Source organism: Tympanuchus pallidicinctus, unplaced genomic scaffold, assembly GCF_026119805.1.
Source record: "Tympanuchus pallidicinctus isolate F22 unplaced genomic scaffold, pur_lepc_1.0 scaffold5, whole genome shotgun sequence".
In the NCBI taxonomy this organism is placed as follows: domain Eukaryota; kingdom Metazoa; phylum Chordata; class Aves; order Galliformes; family Phasianidae; genus Tympanuchus; species Tympanuchus pallidicinctus.
In genome coordinates this window covers 41,035,848-41,055,304 of record NW_026294769.1, presented here as the reverse complement: position 1 = coordinate 41,055,304, position 19,457 = coordinate 41,035,848, and the positions used below count along the sequence as shown (strand labels likewise).

General features: G+C 41.7%; 1 protein-coding gene across 1 annotated transcript in view; it reads right to left on the bottom strand.

Moving 5' to 3' along the window:
• CLVS1 (clavesin 1) overlaps positions 1 to 19,457 on the bottom strand; it is a 91,555-nt gene that overhangs the window by 11,791 nt on the left and 60,307 nt on the right. The window contains exons 4-5 of the mRNA XM_052704494.1: positions 1,426 to 1,536; positions 192 to 427 (exon numbers count right to left, since the gene is read on the bottom strand). Coding sequence (XP_052560454.1) covers positions 192 to 427; positions 1,426 to 1,536 — 347 coding nt within the window. The remainder of the gene's footprint in view (positions 1 to 191; positions 428 to 1,425; positions 1,537 to 19,457) is intronic.

The following is a 19,457-nucleotide window of genomic DNA, read 5'->3' as shown; positions in this document are numbered from 1 at the left end:
TCATTCAGACAATTAATTATGATTGATTATGATTATGAAAAGGGTCTTCCTTATCTCCTGATCACAGCCCAGAGTGAACCACCCCTGACCAGCAGCGTTTGCCAGCTCTGCTACAGCCCCTCTCACAGCCCTCCCTGCTTGGCCTACCCCCAGCAAGACCACCTAGAGGCAGTTCCCAAAGCAGCACCAACCTTTTCATGGGCTTGGGAGAGTCCTCCTGCTCCAGGCTGGAGGATGCATGCTTCACGTGCATGGCGTTGTATGAGGTGTGAGTGTACTCATTCTCATCACTGTAGTCAGGACCAAGCAACGTTCGAGCCCATGTCCCCATGTCGTACGGGGGAAGAGTCCCCCCGAACTCAGAGGGCAGGCATTCTGGGTGTATTAGCTGGTGAAGGCTGTTCAGGTTGTTTCCATGAAGAAAGATCTTTAAAAAACAGAGAAAGGTCAAAGTTAGCATCGCTTCCTTGCTTCATTAAGTACAGTAATAGCAGCACTAATGAAGCATGTGGTGCCATCCGTTCCCACTGGCAGTTTCTGAGTTTCTGAAGAACCTTGGGGTGGGTGGGAAGGCAAGGATCAGCTTTGGTGTGTGGAGCCAGAGTTATGTTGATGGCATAAGCACTTCAGAAAAGCCAAATTCACTTATTTTTGGCACATGACACTGTCAATTTCTTAAGTAGCATATTGGGAAAAGTGAAGTGCAGATCAGAAATGACTGACTACCACCACTGGAAGAAGCTACAGCTAGTAGTGTAAAAAATGTGAGGAACTTCAGCTTTAGAGAGGATCACTCAACCCTGAATCCAAGGACTGGTGCTGCACAGCATGCATCTCTCTGTGCTGCTATTTTGTGCAGTTGCACCCACATCAGGCTGCTAATGCCATTGTGACAACACCCATATTCCACCTGTCAAGCAAACCCTAGGTAAGATATGGGGCCTTCTGAGAGATCATCCAAGGATGACTTTAGGATCTTCAGTGGACAAATAGCTTAGGTGCCTGCAGGACAATATGTCACATTGGTTTGGGTGGTGTGAGCAAACAGGCTTCAGGCACTGACGTCTTGTGTGGAAATAAGTGAGTTAGCATCATGTGAAAAATGTTTAAGTTTATTCCCACAAAGGAGTTGAACTGAAGTTTCTTTCTGCAGATGGCTTCAGCCAGACCTGATAATCCCTCCACATCGCCACTTCTCTCTATCCCTAAGCAGAGCCCATTAGAAAGGACCTACACTTATACTGGTGACTCACTGGTCCCTGGTTCAGTTATTGCTTCAACCCAGACCATTGCAAATGTTTTAATAACAGCAGCAGTTCTCTGTGGCCCTATGAGAAATGGAGAGAGGAGGAAGCAAAGAAAGCAGGGGTCTGCTCTGCTACTTCATATCTCCAGCTCCCACCTCCCCCAGCCCCTCACGATTACCCTTTTCCTTGTCTTGTCTTTGAGGAATGGTTTGATTAGCGTGTACAGGGCATGGATGTACCAGGGCTGGTTGACAAAATGGACTCCTCCAAAGCGGGCAGGAAAGCTGTCCTACAGAAAGAAAGAAATTGAAGGCAGTTAATAAATGCATTGCTTTAGTCAGGCAGTCAATGAGATGAAAGCCAGAGAAAGAAGTATCCCTCTTTCCATCTATAATAGCAGCTGAGCACTGAGCTTTCTGGAAAGGGGTGGAAGGAGTTCAGAAGGAGAAGCCCAGAAACGTTTCATCTGTCTCTTCTCTTAGCACAGCCCCTTCTCCCTGTGCCTCAATTGCTGATGATGTAAGAAGTGGGATACACCAGACGGTTTGCCCACTTTCAACTCCATCAAGGCACCTGACTGCTGGACTGGGAAGGAGGCAGGGCTGAGCACATCTCCCTCGCGGAGCAGCTTTCTCGTTTCTCATTGTGCAGCTCACGGCGAGGCCCCGGTTCCCACGCACTCTGCCGCACGCCACTCACCTTTTCACCCTTCTGCCTCCCTGCCTCCCTCCTGCTAAAATCATCATTACAATGGCTGACCTTTCAGGGTGAGCGAGCAGCATATTCTGGGGAGGAGGATGGGTGGGAAAAGCTGATAAGTGAAGGTGTAGCGGGAGCACACCATGACGGCTCCATGGAAACTGGCTGAGCCAAGCGCTGGCAGCGAGGCTCTGCACAAACAGCCTCAGCATTAACATGCAGGTAGCGTCCTCCGGGGAGGTGTGTGCAGCAGCAGCCCACCCGCTCTGGCAGCCTGGCACGCTTAGTAGGAGAGGAGGTTGCTGGTGCATCTTGAAAGGTTACCGTGTATTGTGACGGGCATTTTGTACTGCTGCTCTCCTCTAACAAATGTCAAGCAGTCAGGGAAGACCCCGGGGTCTTTGGCTTTCGTTAATCGCGGGATGACTGCTGCTCCTGCATGCAAGAACTCTTCCGAAGTGTCTCTGCTTGGCAAAGGAAGATCCTGATGGAGCCTTCCCCATCTTTCCTGTGCACCCTGTAGCTCAGTGAATACAATCACATCTCTTCCTGCAGAGCTTCGGCTTTCGGACTCAGGCAGGTTCATCTCCCACAGTTAGCATGGGGTATCCTAGGGCTTTTTCTCAGCTTTCTCTGCAGCATCACAGTCTGAGCACAGCCGGTGAGAGTGTGGGGAAGATTTGTGAGATGATATGGAAAATCCCCTTATACACCTGCTCAGCGTAGTTTCTGTATGGCTTCAAGGCCAAATTATTCCACAGATTTAGCACTATGTAGGAACCCAACCACCTCCTGCCTCCAGTCTTACCCTGTGTAGACATGAGGGACCATTTATACTCTCAGGCACTGGCTGTGGATTACCCTAGCCAGTCATACAAAATGCACCCCATTAATGTGTGTGAGGGGCTAAAGTCATAAGCGATACTCTTTTCTTTACATTACATTACATTACAGCAGTATAAGCCTCTTACATCTCAAATATGTCAGTTTAGCTGAAATAATTACGAATCTCAATATGAAATCCGTGTGCCAGTGGGTAGCCAGATCCACAGGCAGGAGCCCTTCCAAGGAAGACAGATGATCTGTAGAGGTGTTAATCCACTGTGAAGATAACTGCACTTCCACTGTTGCTGGGACATTAGTTAAAATTTTGGAACACAACTCTAATTAATTTAAACTACTGGACTGCTGCAGATTCCCATGACTCCAATTGTGCTGTCTTGAGAAACAGTAATGGAGAATCTGGCCTTTATTCTGAGCCCACCTGGTGTTTAACTGCCAATGTGGCCATGAAATGAAGCCAAAAGTAGCTTCCTATTGCGTGATAAACCTAAAATGTGTTTTAGACAAGACTAAAGCCAAAAAATCTCATCTCATGCAAAACTCATATATTCATTTGCTTTCCTTCCACGAGAACGAAAATTTGAAGACAAGAAATTTTTCACAGAATATTTTTAACATTAAAAAAAAGGAACAGAGAGATTGGGGTGCTCTTCCTTAATAATATTATTCTATATTTATCAAAGTAGTTGATATCTCATAAGCTGTAGCTCTAAGGTAGAAGTTCTGGATTTGTTTGCTCTTTGGGATTGAACTGCCATAGCAGTACTAACTTGCAATATAACAGCACAGGTGAGTGCAGTAGATGCAGTCTGGATTTGAAGCAAAGCACAGTAAAGAAGAATTGAAGGCATAGGAATGACTTTTAAGACATAGAGATTTCTATCAACTCAAAAAGAAATTTCTTATTGTTTCTCTGTAGGATATACAGATGATATTAATCACAATCTTCAGTGAGAAATGCCAGTTAGGCTTCTTTTCCAAGGGGAATTTTTTCTTCTTACAAGTATATATACCAGCCATAATGATACCACTTTACCCAAAAAGGGTCTGAATGCTGAGAATTAAGAGAACCAGCTGGGGGTTTGAATTGGCAGGCTGCCTCTGCAAAAGGTTGTCAAAAGAGGAAGATGTACTTTATATATTAAAAATGACATTTCTATAAATCCATCATAGCATTTTTTGTCCATTAACTAGATTCTGTCTAGTACATCAGTAGATAAAGTGTTATAGGAAAGCTTCTCATATAACAGTGTTATTTAAAGGCAACTGTGATCCTTTCCTTCTGAGGATACAGCAGAAGATGCACAAATAATTTTGTAAAGGCAGTATGATGATCAAGAAATAATTATTTAAAAAACCCTTTTTTTTTGCATTGAACTTTCTGCTATTTTTGTTTCTTGCACTGCTAAGCACATTAATCTCAGTTTGACTTTTATCCTTCAGTCCACCCGCATTTGTAGGAATGTCAATTAGGACAAGGATGAAAACATGATTTTTTTTTAAACCAAAGAAATTTGATATGGGAATCATCCAGACAATTTGGAATTGCAACATACCAATTTTGCAGAAGTCCCTAATTAGAGCAGAGCTGTCTTGGAAAGAAAAACTCTCGTCTGGAGGTCTGCCTTGCTCAGCTCTAGGAAGATGTATGAGACCTTTCCCACACCCCACTTAGTGTCTCTGCTGCTTTCCCTGGGGCTAGGTGGAAGTAGCTGAAATTGATTTTCTGCTGGAGAGCTTGTGCTGTTAGGAATTCTCTTTTGATTTCTCATGTCTCGTGATTCTGTGAGAAGGTGTATTTTATAATGAGGTGTATTTTTTGGAGCCTACTGTGGAAAGGACCCTGGGATCCTTTCCTTAACCTGATTCCTTGTTAAATAGTAAGAATATATTTACATTTTATTCCAATGACATAAATAAAATATGACACATAGGAAATGGTCTACTTATTTGTGTACACTCTTCTTGTTTCTTTTGAAAATCAGGCTGGACGTAACTTCATGTCACTCAGAGAAGCAATTTCAGCGTGAATAAACACACTCAAGCCAGCATTAAACCAGATAGCTTACTGCTCAGTGATAGCAGGGAAGAACCAGTGAAAGGTTTCCCAGTATCTACCTGAACAGCTAGCTCTCTTCAGGGCCAGACAAGGTCTTCTTTCTCTGGGACTTGTTGACTAAAGTAAAGAATACATCTAACCTGATACCTTTTCTAAATACCATAGACAAATCCACAAAAACAAAATTGTCCCAGCAGAGGGGTTTTAATAGCTACTGTTGACTGAGTGAATCTGGTGCTGTAGATGGGACGTAACATTTGTCTTTTTTGCTTTTATTTGGCTTTATCAGTTTGTTGGTTTGTGTCTTTTGGTAGGTTCCCTAAACATCATCCCCAAAGGGAAGAAAGAAAGGAACACTTGAGTGTTTCAGTAAAGGTGTCATGGATACCCCAAAATCCATACAGGCCTCACTGTATTTTATGTTTCAGGTTGGAAAAGTGTCTCCCAGATGCAAGTCAGAAGAAAATGTGGAGAACATTGATTGTCTTCTCCTCTCTGACTCCTGTGCTTGGAAATTTCTGAATTGAAACGAGTCTGGGACTGAAATTTTTCTATACAAAATGTTCTGCTAAGTAGCTCAGGAGAGATAATCATGAGGTGAATGAGAGAGACCTTTTTTCTCTATTTCTGCCTGTTCTTGCCTTCGTGACATCTATTTTATTTGGCAGGAGTATACATCAGAAACCTTTAATGGTTTTGTTGTTCTGAACTGCTTGGCTCTGAAAGCTGCAAATCAAGATGATCTTCCAACATCTCCTCATACCAGCATGGCAGAAATGCAAAACAATCTCCAGAATATCAAAATTAGGAACAAATCCAACCTGATACAAATCTAGTTGATCTTTTCAAACTGCATGAATTGGCTGCATATACCAATGACCTAAGCTCAAAAAAACACGCTGTAGCGTATTTCCAACTTTGGAACATCTGAATTTTGTGACACAAGCATTTTTTGAACCAGTTCATAGCTTCAACCCTTAGCTATTAGAAAAGTAAACACACATCTTGCTATCCTAATGCCCTTCTTTATTCTAGACCACACTGGCCAGTTTAATACAAAACGAAATATAATCCCCTTTGAATGAAAATAACATCCCTTAGATTCAGGCAGATTTCAATCATAAACAAAACTGTTTAAACCAAAAGGTCATTCAAACTGAGGATAAAAACAGCATCCTCATGCCTATGTGCTTACATAATCAGTCCCTGCAGCGGATTAAAGCTCCCACAGACCATATTAATAGTTCTGGGAGATTTTATTAATAGTTCAGTGATAGTTTCTCCCCAGAGAATTTCCGTGTGTGGGTGATTTTAATGGATTGGCACAATGAAGGGAGGATGCTTGCAGCTCTCTAACTCTGGATCTAAATCTAGCCTTGGAAACGGGAGCAGTTGAAAGTTGTTGTTCTCTGATTTTATGAGTGCCAAGTACTCAGTGGATAGGCTGCCTCTACTGAAAACACTTGAGAGCATGTTCGAATGAATGTGGTGTAACACCCTTGGTGCAGCCAGAGCAGGCTGTCTTACAATATGGATTAGGAAGAAAGGCAGAGTGCCACCCTCATCCTTCCAGCCACTATTCCTAATTTTAATGCAGCCCCCAGGATCCTAGTGTTTAGCTGGGGAACCCAGTGGGCAGAAGGAGCTGGGGACTGCAGGGACCTGAGGTCCTCCCATCCCCCTCCAGCATCCCCAGAGTGAGCCTGACTCTGCTTGGGGACCAGGAACAGTTCATACTTCTGTCCAGAGAATTTGATCTGCATTTTTTTTTTTTTTTAATCTGCAAAGGAGCGGAAAACTATTAAAAAAGTCTAATGGTGTTAACAATATGGCAGCCTTGACCTGCTTAAACTACAACTGCAAAAGGACTTTCTGCAATTAGGAAGAACTCATTGATTTTGTGAAGTGGTGACTGTAACTGCTCACAGCAAAATGTTCTCTTTCCTTTGAAGCATACAGTAGCAAAAGATTGGAGCAAAATCACAGAAAAACATGAGTATTTAGTTTATTTTTACACCACATGCCCACATATGTAGATTAGTATGCTCTGAAGCGCTGCAGTCAAGGAAATGGAATTGAAAAACGAACACTAGGATGCATTCTCCCAGACATTTCTCATGTTCGTTATCTCTCCCACTACACTCCGTAACTTTTAAAATTCATTCATTTGCAGTAGGTTTCTCCCAGTCATCATTGCATGTTAGTGAGGTCCTGCAGAGCATCTGTTCATGGGTGTTGGCAGATGGCACCAATAAATCAGGTTACAGAACACAGATTTGCACTCATTTGATTTGTCCTGATAGAATCATGCTGTCATATCATCTGGTCTAACAAAATAACCTGTAACCTTGGGGCAAAAGGAAGATTTCCTCACTACTTCTTTACAAGAAACAATTTGTTGAATAGAACCAGCTTGAAATAATTGAAGTACAGAAAATGTCCAAGGAGCAGTGACAGCTCTGGACTGACAACTTATCCTGGTGTTGCTTCTTCACTTGGAATCTGCTGCCGTTGATTTTAGCACTTCACACACAAGTCATGGACCGTTGCTTCTTTCAGGAAAAAAAGGTGAATGCACTATGCTGCAAAATAAAGCAGATTCATTCAGGGTCTTGTTTGAAATGGTACTCAGAGAAGAGAGGAACTCAAAAGGTGGTGCAAAAAAATATATATGTAAGGAGATAGCGCACTGGAGCAGTGTTTTGGAAGTAGTGCATGCATGTGTAGCTCAAGTATCACCAAACTCATGAGAGTGAGCTCTGGACTAGGTTGGAAGAATAGGGGGTTCCTGGTTGAGCAGACATAGGCTGGGCGGTGGTGGGGCAAGTTAGGGCACACACAGGAGGGACACAACGTTTCTGGAGGCTGTTTTTCGTACTTACTTTAAGAACTTGCTGTGACCATTGAAGCCAACTCAGGCAAGTTGGGCTGAATTGTCCCCATTGTTCTGATTTTAATGTAAATTCCAGCTCACAAACACTTGCACATCCAGCTTTCATCAGCAACTACAAGCTGTGTTGCTTCTATTCCTGTGTCTCACTGAACATGTCAGTCTGAAATCAGTTGTGGGGGAAGGGAAAAACAGTGGGAAGATCATCAAAGCTGAAAGTAGTTTAGGGCTTAATTAGAAACTGCAAAACACACTGGGCACAGCGCGAGCCTGGTCTCCAGGCCTGCAGGGCCAATGCACGTGCTGCTCACTGGGGCATGCAACCACGAGTTTGCTGTGGCTCTCAGCGCTCACTGGGTCTCCAGCCTGTGGCTGCAGGTGACCTAGCAGCTTCAGTGGCTTGAAAGCGTCAGGAGAACAAAGTTCCTGTAGAAATGTCAGGTCTTTAAAATTGAGAGTAATTTTAAAAAGTTAATCTCTGAAGAAAATGTATTAATGCCTGAAGATGAGAAGACTCAGGGGAGACCTCATTCCTTTCAGGGGAGAGCTTTCAATATTTAAGTGGATCTTATAAACAGGAGGTAAATCAACTTTTTACATGGATAGATGGTGATAGGTCAAGGAATAACATTTGGAATCTAAAAGAGGGGAGATTTAGATCAGATGTGGGGAAAACTTTTCACTGGGGGGGTGGTGAGGCACGGGCACTGGCTGCCCAGAGACGTTGTGGGTGCCCCGTCCCTGCAGGCACTTGAGGCCAGGTTGGATGAGGTCCTGGGCACCCTGAACTGGTGCCTGATTGAGTGATTGGCTGCACTGTCCAATCGTTGGCGTTGGAACTAGGTGATCTTTGAGGTTCCGTTCAACCCAAGCCATTCTATGATTCTGTGATTAACCACTGTAGCAGAAATCTGAAGTTTTCCTTAGCTGACTTGACCTTTCTCCCTCTGGCTATTTCTATTTCCATAGACAGGCCTTGCACCCATCCTGAAGAGCAATGGATCTGTGGGACACCACAGTTTAGAGCATGGAAGTGAAGGCAGAGGAGACAACGCTGAGGCAAATCCACAAGGATTTGAAAGACTGTTGAAGGGTGTCAGTCAAGTGCATGCAGAAAGCCAGACCTGAGAAGGACAATGTACAGCAACTTATGTCTTGTTCAGCACTGCTGGGATTTTAAACAAAGCACTGTACAGGGTCTGTCTGTTTAGATATGCATTGTTACACTGAGATGCATCACTGGAGATTCTACATCATGTATGTAAAAGATTTACTTTATACACATTATCTCTTTCTGTACATGCTCTCCAACAAGATAGCCCTGTGCCAGAACAAAGAAGCCATGAAGGCCAAATCATCACGATGAGGACAAATGCCCACAACGTTAGTTAAAGTCAGCCAAAGAAAAGCAATTAAAAAAGGTCTTGTGCCTTTCTTCTCAGGAGACCTACTGACTTTGCAGAAAAAGCTCTTTATCTTGCCAATGGAAGTGCCACAAAAAATTATAATCATATTATGTTTGTGTTGTGATTGAAACCTAATGGTGGAGAAAAGGAGACTTTGTTATTTATAGTACTGGGCAACCTATTTGGTGTTGAACAGAAGTCTGCTGTATCTTGGCTTAAACAAAATGTGGAATCATCTCAAAGCTTCTGCATGTGCATTCACTCAGAGACATGTAAAGGAGATTATAAACTGTTATTGTGATGGGATTATAAACTAGCACAGGACAGGAAAAAAGACTGACGAAGCAGTTTTTTGTTAGCATTAGTTGTCTGACTCAAGCAATGTTTGAAAGAGATTATTTCTTTTCCAGTAAATTTCTCTGCATCTAGAAAGAAATTAAAATCCTTTGTGTTGGCTTTTCTCTACTAGAAGGGATATCATAAACGTCTAGCACTTCTTTTCTCAAGGTTGTCTGCTAAACAGAAACTGGGTTTCCAACTTATTTCACTAAGTATTTGAGATCTTACTGTTTTCTTTGAGGTTGGAACCTCGTTTTGAAATGGACAATTTCCCTTCACCAAACTCTATGCACAAACCCTTTTAAAAATAATTTCTATGGTCTCTGTTGTCCTTGATGAATGAACCCTGTTGAGTGTACTCTGAAGACATTTTGCAATTCTTTTCATCTCTTGCAGCAGGAATACATGTACAAGAGGGTGAGTGAGGAAGACACAGTGACCTACTTTGTTTTTAAATGGAGACATAATGCTGAAGACCTGTGCAATGTGGAAACTCAACTCTGGGGAGATTCAACACAAGGCAACTCATGTTTCATTAAATAAATACCTGGCACCAGCATCTTTGATTCATGTGCAGCCTCCTGTTCTTCCAAACAACAGAAAGCCAGGGGAAAAAATAAAAATCACTTCTAATTATTTGCATAATTCAATCACAGTCCTTGTTCTGACGTGTTAGTAAGATTGCTCAGCTTCTGTTTCTGAAGGGAAGCTTGTTTCATGTGTTTTTGTTTCACAAAGTCCCAGATAGTCACAGGGCTGAATTGACAGGAGCAGACCAATGTGTCAGCTCTGCAATCAAATATAATCTCTTTTTTCTGCCCTATTGTGATCTGTTTTATTATTTTTTTTAATTATTTTTTTAAATAGTTCAGCTGTGTCTTGGTAATAAGAAACCTAACCATAGTTGAATGTCCTTGAAATATGTTTTGAGACCAAAGGAGTCACGATTAATACTAAAAATATATGTTTTTCCATTGCGGAAAAGATGTTGTTTAGGAAAGCTGCTTTTACAGTGACAAGCAGCATTTTAAATTCCCTGATATTTTTCCCCCTTGCCTTTAAGAAACAAGCATGAAGGCCATTTTGCAGAAAAGAGCTTTGTGCTATGCAGTACAAAGAACATGCTGATATTTTCCCCTGTGGCCCTTAGAGTAGGCATTGCTAGCAGCATCACCAACAGCCAAGACTGTCTGATATGCCATTTGCAACTGTTATAACCTTACCAGTGTTTTATGTTTTGGGCTCAAGTGTTTCAATAGCAAACTCCGACAAATCTTTATGGGAACAGTTAGGGGAGATGGAGCGTGGAGAAGTGATTTCTCAAAGGGCTTGTGGGAAAATGTATTTTTTCTGCACTTCAGTAATATTTCTGTGATTGCCAAAGATGGAAATTGAAAGTACAAAGTCTTTGGGCATGGACTTGACTTCACATTAGGCTTTCCTAGTGCAGGTGGTTCCACTGCCCCAGTGAGAATTTGCAGCTGTGTGTGTGCATATGCCAGAACTCATTCAGAGGCTGAAATGCCTTATAGGTTTGTATTGTTACAGCGATAACCTCTTTTCTTAAAAGCTGAGATCAGTTACAATCCCTAGAGTTCACTGTCTGCTTCCTCCCAGGAGATCTCTGCCCTGGTTGATGGTGAGAGGCAGAGATCTGCCTGCAGACATTGCTCCCAGAGGTCTGGTAATTTCCAGGTAGAGCCAAGGCCCCACAAAGCTATGTGGGATACTGCAAAAAAAGGTTTTGGTTTTTTTTTCATTTCAATTCTGGGTGTGTGACTTTGTCATTTTAATGTTCTTTTTGTGCTGTGTGCACATAAAGCAGTGCTAAGTGACAGCCAGTGCTGCTCATCACATCAGCACTCAGAACTGAGGCTCTTATTGGTCTGGCAGTGTTAAATGCTGCGTGAACTTTGCATTCTTTGCTAAACAAAATACGTGCTTATACTCTGCAACATCCCTCTTGTTTCCACTGTATAACCTCCCTTCACTTTGCAGCTTTTATCCCTCACTGCCCTGCTTTGATGCAACCTTAACTCTGACTTGAAAGCAACTTTAAAGGATAGCGCTAGGAAAATGATTTCTACTGTCTGTTCAGGCGCAAGACAAGCAAGGCACTCATCAGTGTGCCTTGCCAGCCTTTTAATTCTCATCTCATAATTTCAGTCCTTTGGCTTTTCTTTGTTATCACCTGCTCCAACAAAGTCCCTGAAAAGAGGAGTCTGGGGGACAGCAGTTTGCTGCCTTAGCATTTGCACTGGGTGCTCCCCAGTTACTCTCATTTGTGTTTTAGGCAGTACAGTGCCAGTTTTGCAAGACAATTGCAATGGCAATTATGCCATTCTGATATTGTACTCCTTGAAAAAATGCTTTAATTACTTTTTCACTCATCAATAGCAGGGGAAAAAAGTACTTCACTGAATTTCTTATAATTATGGTCAGCAGAAAGGTACAATCCTATTTCACATCTACCTCTGATTTAAAAAAATAAATTTTCCACTCCTTCTTCTCAGATTGGATTGAAGTTATGCATTAAGTATTGCTACATGACACTTTCAATAAATTAGGCTTTTTTCCACCCAATGTCTGAGAATATGCTGCGCCATGTCTCCAAAGTTCATTAAATTTTCTGGGTAGATATAGGGCAGGGCAGTCAGCCTGCATGTTTACCTATGAAGAATTCTTGCTGAGAAGTCTTTCCAGCTGAAGGCAAGCTGAAGTGTATTTCCTAGTTAAAGTCTAAGTCTGTTTTATTACTGTTCCCTGCTTGAATATCATGAAATTTTAAGAACAGTGGATGTCATTTACCTTTACTTCAGCAAGGATTTAAGCATAACATCTCATATTTTTCCTTTAGAGTGATTTTGTTTGGAGAGTTGGAGAGTATTTCATAGTGCATGTGAAACACTAGCTAGATTGTTGAGATCAAAGAGTTGAGTTCAGAGGTACGAAGTCTGCATTGTGGTCATTCCATAATGTTTTTTCTCTGGGATTCATACTGTGGGCAGAAATTTATTTATAAATCAGCTGGGTGATGCTAGGGAGTGGCTAAGTCTCAAGAACTCTGATGATGGTGACAGTCTGTGGGCTGCAACAGATATGAAGGTTAAGGATTACTTATCCACAGGGATCCTGGTAAGCTGAAAAAATGGGTTTCTGGGACCCACATTAACAAACACAAAGTGTTTTCTCTTTGCCAGAATAATTCCATGCAACAGTGCAGAGGAACTAGAAAATAGCTTTGCAAAAGAGGACTTGGGTATCCTGGTGGTCAAGTTGAAAGCCAGTGTGTTCTTGTGGCAAAGAACTACCTTGGGTTGCAACGGCAAGCGTATAACCAGCAGGTCAGGGTGGTGATCCTTCCCCTCTGCTCTGAACTCTGGTTCTCAAGTGAGAACCTTGAGCCCATTCTGGGCTCAAGCGTAGGCTGACATACAAGAGGCAATGGATATGGGTGGCAGTGGTGGAAAGCCAAACTATTAGGAAAATATTTCATACTGAGGCAGCCAAATACTGGAATGTGTTAGCTGGAGAGGCTGGGGGATCTCAGTCTGCAGAGATGTTTCTGTCTCAGCTGGACAATGCCCTAAGCAACATGATCTAAACTCAAAGCTGAATCTAATTTGAAAGTCTGCCCTGCTTTAAGCCATGAATGGGATCGAATGACCTTCAGAGGCATCTTCCAATGTCAGTTCTCCTATGATTCTGTGTTATTTTATATGAGTGGGTATGCTTGCATCCAAAGTTATTAAACTGTTCCTGCTCTGAAATTTACTTAGTCATATTTCTCACGTCACTGACTGATCTGTGATTACTCAGACGTCACTGACTGATCTGTGGTTACTCAGCAATTCATACTGCAATTTCTGTTGAAAGCTGAAACGTTTTTCCTCTTTAAAATAAGCCACAATTTACTACAGGCTAGTGGGCAGGAAAGTAAGGCTTATTTAAGACATACTTAGCCACAAAACCCATACTAGAAGAAAAAGTGACAGCAATAAACAAAAGAAAATTATCTGCTCATGCCAGAGCAAAATCCGTACCACTAACTCTCTGCACTGAACCATTGTTCTAAAAATTATTTCCTTGTTATCAGCAATGTGCTGGATGAAGACAAGTCATCAGAAAACCTGCATTCCCTCTTAAATGCTATAGTATTTCACACATGCACCAGTGCATATCCATTCCACTTATGTTCTTCGACTTAATTAAAATCTCTCTATTATTGAAACCAATAGCCGTATCAGAAAAGTATCGGAGCTTAGGAAAGAGTGTTAATTTATGCTGTTCACTGCAGAGCTTTCCAGGAGTGTTAGGTTATTTCTTACCTAACCTAATCAATTTCTGCTGGAAATCCTGCAATTTGGAAAGAATTTGGAAATTGAAACCAAAGCCATCTTTTTGAAAGCATTAGCGAGAAATTAATAATACTTTGGAAAACGTTGCAGATGCTTGATCTCTGGTTCTTTTGATATTTTTCTTTTATTTGAACAATAACACACTTCTAACATATATGTGCAATAGTGTTTTTGTACATTATATTTTTGCACAAAAATTCAAGATAACACATTTACTGGTTGAGTTGTAAAGGAGCTCAGTTTATGAAAGCCTACTCAGTATGAAATCTATCACTGAACACATTAAATTCTTTGCCAAAAGTGATTGTTGAACAAATAATTATCCCAAGAATAAACAGTAAGGAAATATTGGCTGATGTGGTTGACAAGCCACTATGAAAGATATTTGAAAAGCTATGGTGGTCAGGAGAAGTCCCTAGTCACTGGAAATAAAACAGAGCCACACCTGTTTTTGAGAGTATAACGGGCAAACCAGGAAACCAGAATGGCTCCACCAAGGGCAAATCTTACCTGATCTACCTTGTCTGTTTTTATGACAGCGTAAAAATGTTAGTAGACAAGGGAAGAGCCACCGACGTCATCTGTCTAGACTTCAGTGTTATCCCTCAAGAATCTGTACTGGGACAGATCCTGTATGGAAACAGGTAGGTCACAGCCTGAATCAGTGATTAAGCACCTAGTGAAGGGGTGTGGACAGCCCTGGGAAAACAGGTGCAAGCAATTCACCTGTGTGACTGGAAGGAGTGGACCCAGGGTCTGCCCCTCCCTAACCTCATTTTAAGGGCTGGCAGCCAGAGGGGAAGTGTCTGTGCTTGGAGTTTGCTTTCTTTGGGTGTTTTCTAGTGAGACTTGATCTAGGGAAAGTAGGTAAGCTGTTCCTTTTTTATTACTGAATTGTAGCCATCTACCTTTGTTGGTTGACTCAAAACTGCTTAAAGGCAATTATATCTACTGCTTTCTGTCCTTATGTATGGTTTTTGGTTTTTTTGTTTTGTTTTTAATTTTTATTTTTGTATGTTTACATCAATTGTACTGACATTGGGATTGAGTGCGCACTCAACAACTTTGTAGGCAACATCAAGCTGTGTGCTATGAGTGACTTAACTGAGGGATGGGGTGTTACTGAGGCAGACCTGGAAAGGCTTGAGCAGTGGGTGTATGTGAACTTCATGAGGATCAAGAAACTCAAGTAAGAAGTCTGACGTTTGTGTTGTGATAAGTCCCACTCTTGTACAAACTGGGGTTGTAAGGATAGAGCGCAGCCTTTCCAGGTTATACTGGTGGAAGGTAAGATGGACACGAACCAGCAATCTGTGCTTGTAGACCAGAAAGCCAACCAGGTGTTGACACCAGGTCCTGGGCTGCACCCAAACAAGTACACTCATCAGGTTGCAGGAGGTGATCCTGCCCCTCTCTTCCGTGCTGGTGAGGCCTGACTTGGAGTACTGCATCCAGATATGGAGTCATCAGTACTGAAGACATGTGGCCCTGTTGGAGTACATCCAGAGGAGAGTCACAGAAATGATCCAAGGGATGGAACACCTCCCCTGCCAGGACAGGCTGAGGCAGATGGAGCTGTTCAACCCGGAGAAGAGAATGTTCACGGAGACATGAAAGCAGCCTTTCAGTACCTAAATGGGAGCTATAAGAAAGAAGGGGACAGACCCTTTAGCAAAGTCTCTTGTGATAGGACAAGGGGAAATGGCTTTGAATTAAAGGAAGAGAAATTCCAACTGGATACAAGCAATAAGCTTTTTCCAGTAAGGATGGCGAGGCTCTGAAACAGGTTGCTCAAGGAGGTGGTGGATGCCCCATCCTAAGAGACACTCAAGGTCAGCTGGATGTGGCTTCAAGCAACCTGATGTAGCTTTAGATGTCCCTGTTCATTGCAGTGGAGTTGGACTAGATGGCCTGTAAAGGTCTCTTCCAGCTCAAACCATTCTCAGATTTAAAATAGAAAATTGGAACCATTACCAACACTGGGATTCTTTCAAACTATGGGAGATATATGAGAGTCATTTTGCTTTGTACTTCAACATATATCCATGAGCCACAAGTACCTCTGAAAATGTGACAATTTCTGTCAGACGAATTCTGAAATACTTCAATTGTTTTTTTTAAAAAAAAAAAAACAAAAACAAATAAAAATTATTAACTTAGGCAGAGAAGGTCAATTATGAAAGATTATTATAGCAATTTGAGTGCTATTCTCAAGGTGAAGTGAAACATGTTTGGTGTGTGTTTTTTAAACAGACATTACAAAAAAAAAAATTAAAAATAAAACAGTGATTCTGACTGATAGAAAGTTGAAAAACTGTTTTGAAACTTTGGGAGCCAAATTTGGTTCCTAGTAAGATCACAGTTAGATCGTGTGGAAAATCATTCAAGTAAGCATCTACAGAAATGCCTAAAATCTACTTATAGAAAAGACGCTAGCGTTTATAAAGTGAAGAAGGACTTGCCTGAAGCTTGAGGAAGTTGGCTGTTGCTTTGATGTGTGGGTATTAAAAGAAACCTATAATAATATCTCAGTTGAGATTGAGGAAGAAAAGCATAAAGCAGTCAGTGTGGGGGTGTACAGAGCCTAAGCCCCTGGGGAAATTCAGAGTGGACAAACAATTCACACACAATAATATCTATCACTTGAAAGAGATTATATCGCTACATTGATTCTCACAAGCATCAGCAGGGATATGTAGAGGAAGGAGGAATGCATCTTCATGGTAGCAAGTATAAGCAGAACGCTGCCCATCTGAAGACCCATGGGATATGGGATATGGACTGGGTTTTTTGGGGTTTTTTTGTTTTTGTTTTTTTGTTTTTGTTTTTTTTTTCCTATTGAGGATTAGGTGCACTGGTAAAAACAGTATCAGCAAAGAAAAGTCACTGATGATAGAAGTCAGTGAAACTCTGCTCATACAGAAGCAGACTTTATTTCATTATAGAATTGTAATGAAAAATTGTCAAAAGAAGAAAAATGTGGGGAAAAAATATAATTTACAACAATACCATAAGGGGTTAAAAATATTTCTTATTATGAAGCTAGAAATATGCTAGTTGTTGAATCTCAGAGATAACATCCAATCATTGGATGAGCAAGCATTGACAGCAACTGAAGAGGAAACAGAAGATATTCTGAGGGAATGTAGGCACTCTCAACAGAGTATGGAATAGAGATGAAAGTTGATATGGCCCAATGTTCATCTACGAAGATTCTCTTCCCACAGTTCTGTCTACAGTAAGCAAAGTCTAATGCTCTAGAAAGAAGGAATTTAAAGAATGTGAAGGTAGTGCTCTTACAGATCATGTAAAAAGCAAGCAGAAATCTTAAAACAACACTTCCTTTGCATGTGAATGAGCTGCATATCTTGCAATGTCTCTAATGGGAAGCTGAAAGGATTAATGCTCTGAGAGGTGACCTTATGAAACTGGAGCATCCATTTGTACATGATCATTATCTCTTAGGAAATCATTTACTCAGAAAGCCATTGGGTTGCACTTGAAGTCAGAGGTTTTTGACATGGAAATATAACATATGTTTGACAGAATAAACAATGAAAAATTATACATAAATTATGTTAGATCCAGAAGGGCAAGCATAGAAAAAATCCTGTCTGGAGCTTTCAACTAATACCAGAATTTGTTATCCTTTCTGAATAAGCTAAACAAAGATGTAAGTCTTACAGAAATATCAACTTAATCATTGTTTACATGGGTTGACACTGATAGGACAAGGGAGACTGGTTTTAAACTGAGATAGGGGAGGTTTAGGTTAGATATTAGGAGGAAGTTTTTCACTCGGGGAGTGGTAACACACTGCAACAGGTTGCCCAATGAGGTTGTGGATGCCCCATCCCTGGAGGCATTCAAGACCGGGTTGGATGTGACTCTGGACTGCCTGGTCTGGTGGTTGGCAATGCTGACCCCACAGCAGGGTGGCTGAGACTAGATTATCTTTGATCTTTTCAACCCAGGCCATTCCATGATCTGACAAGATTACAGAGAATGTTTCAGAAAATCTTCCCCCAGCAGACCCCTCTGATAGAGGACCAATAAGGAAATTTGCACTTAACCAAGCTGCCTGGATCAGCATCTTGCAAGCCCTCCTGAGGAAAGACGTGCAGGAAGGGTAAGTCACAAAAAGGCCTGTATTTACTGTGAAATTGCAGTGGCACCAATGATGCATGGAAGCTTTTGCAGACAAGACGCCTGTGCTTGTCAGCCAGCTGTCATAGTTGCTTTGAACTCAGAGGTGTCTTAAGACAGAGGAAAGCAGCAAGTTGGGTATGGGTTGTGACGTGATATTAGGAGTGATAATGGTGGGCAATAGTCATGTCAATGACAATATGCAGTGAACTCATCACAGGTGTAGTTGAGGCTGCTGCACTACTGGACACAAGCAAAGGAGTAGGTGGCAAAGGCTTTCTCCAGCGATCGGATGGAAGAACCAAAGTGCTGTCTTCTAGGTGGATAAAGATGCTAAGGGTAGCCATGCTGGCTGAGGCAGGACGTGATAGGAGGACACTGCTATGGCAGAACTGGTAGTATGGATATTACAGCTCAGTTCTGAAGTGCATGTGACAACATGAAGCACCTCAGGAGTTAATTGAGCGCTGGTCTTTGAGATCCTGAACTGTAATGAAGTCAGTGAGGAGGTGCCTAGGAAGGGAAGTGGTGGGGAAGATAGAAAGCTTGTAGGAGGATGTTAAAATAGCCTCTTGGTTATAAATAATTAATGATGCCTTCCCCTGTTCCATTGATCTATCTGTAATCAGTTTATCACTGCCAGTGTTGTTGTACTACTCCAACAGAAATGTGAATTGCTGGTTTCATTCCGTCTCTGTTATAAGTAGCAGCAATAGCCACTCTTCCCTTGAATGGACTATAATAAGGTCTCCTACACTGTTTGCATAGACCAGTTCAGTAAGAAACAGTTGCAAGGGAGAGAAGAAAGAAGGAAGAAAGTAAATATTCTTTCTGTTTGCACTGTCACAATTTGAGCATTTATCTGACTTCAGATGTTGTATCCAGGAGGTCATAATAGTAAACCATTCGGTCATGGAAAGAGTTCACTTCAAGAATAGCTGGCTTATGTTGTCACATCACAGTTCCATAGAGTTTCTCTTGCTTCAGTAATCAGGGTGTTATTTTTAATCATGTTTCTCCATTCCTCAAAAACAGTTTTGCAGTCTTGTGTAAGTTTAGTATATTCTTCTACAAAAAAAAAAAAATTACACCAGAGAAATCATCAAGCAACCCACACAAAAGTAAAGCTGGTCATACCATCAATTGCAGTAACAAAGCACAGCTGCAATTAAAATGTTCTGGAATTGGATTCTCTACAAAAGAATTTCAAGCAATCATGCAGTTGCTTCTCTTTCATTGTAAGAGTATCAGCCATGCTCAACAGCAGTGACGGCCAAAGACAAGCACCACCCTGGTGTTTATGGTAGATGTGCAGGACTAAGCTCCCCACGGCAGGTCCAATTTCCCTCCAGATGGTATCACTGGTCATGTCCCTGTGTCAAGTAACCTCATGAAGCCAGCTCCACCCTCTGTTGCGGGACCTGCCCTAAACTCATGGGTGCACACATGTATGTCATGCTGTCTTACAGC